The sequence below is a fragment of the Geospiza fortis genome, unplaced genomic scaffold, assembly GCF_000277835.1.
Source record: "Geospiza fortis unplaced genomic scaffold, GeoFor_1.0 scaffold171, whole genome shotgun sequence".
NCBI classification, from domain to species: Eukaryota; Metazoa; Chordata; class Aves; order Passeriformes; family Thraupidae; genus Geospiza; species Geospiza fortis.
Window position 1 is genome coordinate 3,533,108 of NW_005054313.1, and position 2,474 is coordinate 3,535,581.

A 2,474-nucleotide genomic window follows, 5' to 3' on the forward strand; every position below is an offset into this window, starting at 1 on the left:
AAAGGCAGGTTAGAAACATTTAGAAGGACTATATTTGCATAAAAGACAGGAAGCTTCAATGCTTCTTGAAGCAAATTCAGTTCAGCTTCCTGAAGTATGTGGAGTTTTCTCTGCTACACCAGGAGTGACATTAAGCTGGTTATTTCTGCTCTTCACATAACATTGAAGACTTGTCGACGGTTGGTCACAAGATTTTCGGGGTGAAGGAAGAGACGAGATGGGCTCCATGATCAGAAGGCTTGATTTATTATGTTATGATATATACATCTATTATACTATACTAAAAAGAAAAGAAAAGGAGAGTTTCCAGAAGCTGCTAGCTACCTAAGAATAAAAAGTAAAGAATGATCAACAAACCTTGCTCTCTCGGACACAGTCCGAGAGAGCTCAGTTCTGGATTGGCCATTATTTCCAAACACTCAATCTGGGCCAATCCAGAACTGACCTGTTGCATTCCACAGAAGCAGATAACCTATTGTTTATGTCTGGTTGCTGAACTTCTCAGCTTCGGCAGGAAAATCCTAAGAGAGGATTTTTCATAAAAGAAATGTCTGTGACAAAGACTCTACTTAGATTTTGATTTTTATCGATTTTCATATTTGGCACACCCCATCTTTGTATAAAAGCATACACAGAGAACTAAAATTCCAAACATCAGATTATCACCTTGACTTATGACAGTATTTACTCCACAGGATTCCAGCAAAAGTACTTCAGGTTTTCCATTTAGAGGTGCCTGATGTGCTACTGAAAGTTCAAAGCAAATAAACTTTGTCATATTGCTTTACTTCCTGCAACTGTAAAGGTACCAACCTTCTGCCTGATGTTTGCAAAGTTGGAATACTTTAGTGTGTCATGCAGAACAGTAGGAAAACGAGGGCTGAGAACAGATGAAGCCATTTATTTAGTGAAGCATAGGAAACTTGATAGTAATTCATTTTCAAACTACCTTAAAGCAAAATTTTAGTCTACTGACAAAAATCTAGTAACAGGAACCTTGATAAGGTTTCTACATTTAATCTAAATCTAGAACTGGAAGCGTTGTTAATGCAATGTAGAAGAAGACAGCAATGAGAAACAGATGTTAGATAATTCCACAATTACTTTGTTTCTACATCTTTATAAAGTCCGTGTTACTGTTCAGCTACATGTATGGAAATGTTTCATAAGGTTTTTATAAATGGAAAGCTAAAAAATATTATTTGTTGTGATATTTTTTAACAGATCTTTCAGTACCTATCTTTGTGCCCAGTTACAAAGCTGTATTAGTCTATGATTTCCCCTTCTGATAATCTCCCCTGGTATTGACTGGATATGGCTCATCGAATTAGCAAAAGCAATTTCTGCCATTTAATTGTTCAATCCCTTTTCTAGATCACATTAATAATATTATAGTCCACGGGGGAATCTGTTGGCAGAATTCTAGGTGTTAACTTTATTCCTTTTTGTGTCAGTATTTAGAATGCTGCTTTGTTTCACAGATATTTTTATAGTAGTGTTGGTACCAAGAGACAACAAACAAAGCAGTCATGAGGGCATGTTTATCTAAGTGCTGACTGATCTCTTTTTTTAATGTGGGTTTTACAAGCAGGCGTGATGAAAGGCTATTTACAGGCTTTGGCCTTGATGTTGCAAGACACACACTGCATTTCAAGCACCTCCATCAAGAAGAAAATTGCCAGAAGCCTTAAAGCAAAGGCACTCCTCACAACTTCACACTTCCAAGTCTGGAAATGCTGGACTCGTCGTTTCCGTGAGATTTACGGTGCAATCGTATGCAAGTAAGTGGCGTTTTAAGAAGTGTCCCTTGTGCAGCGCTAAGGCAAGCAGAAAGGTTCGTGTGTGTGCGTGTTCATTGCACACACCGAGCAAGCAAAAGGTTCGTGTGTGTGCGTGTGCATTGCACATACCGAGCAAGTGGAAAGGTTCGTGTGTGTGCGTGTGCATTGCACATACCGAGCAAGCGGAAAGGTTCGTGTGTGTGCGTGTGCATTGCACACACCAAGCGCAGCTCCACGGGCAAGGAGCGAGCGCTGGCAGGTGCCGCAGCCATTCCCAGGACAGGCCAGGCTAGCGCTGCTCCAGGGCCTTTTCCAGCAAAAAGGACGAGAGAATAATCAGCATTCCCCAAAAACTCTGGGAGGAAAATGATGTAGGCGAAATGATGAATGACTAAATGAATGCATGAACGAATGAATGAATGAACGATTCCTCCTGCTGCCCCAGCGCCACCCTGCGAGGGGCGTCAGGGCGGGCCGGGACGCTGTGGGCGGGAGAAGGGGCCGGAGCCCGGCGCGCCCCCGGCAGCGGGAGCTTCCCGAGCAGTCTTTGGTCGTGTCACGGAAAAACCTACGGAGTGTGGACGCGACGAGTCCACACCTACTCGCACCTCAGCCTGGAGCATGAGGACGGGCTTTCCCACCCATCCTCCCACCTCCTGCGGCCGCCCGCAGACCGCCCACCCGCCCCGGGAT

General features: G+C 43.4%; 1 protein-coding gene across 1 annotated transcript in view; it reads left to right on the forward strand.

The window, feature by feature from the left end:
* The first annotated feature begins 1,775 nt into the window (after positions 1-1,775).
* Positions 1,776-2,474, forward strand: part of COPS2 (COP9 signalosome subunit 2) — a 24,116-nt gene continuing 23,417 nt past the window's right edge. The window contains exons 1-2 of the mRNA XM_031055897.1: positions 1,776-2,040; positions 2,227-2,456. Of these exons, the coding sequence (XP_030911757.1) occupies positions 1,776-2,040; positions 2,227-2,456 (495 nt within the window). The remainder of the gene's footprint in view (positions 2,041-2,226; positions 2,457-2,474) is intronic.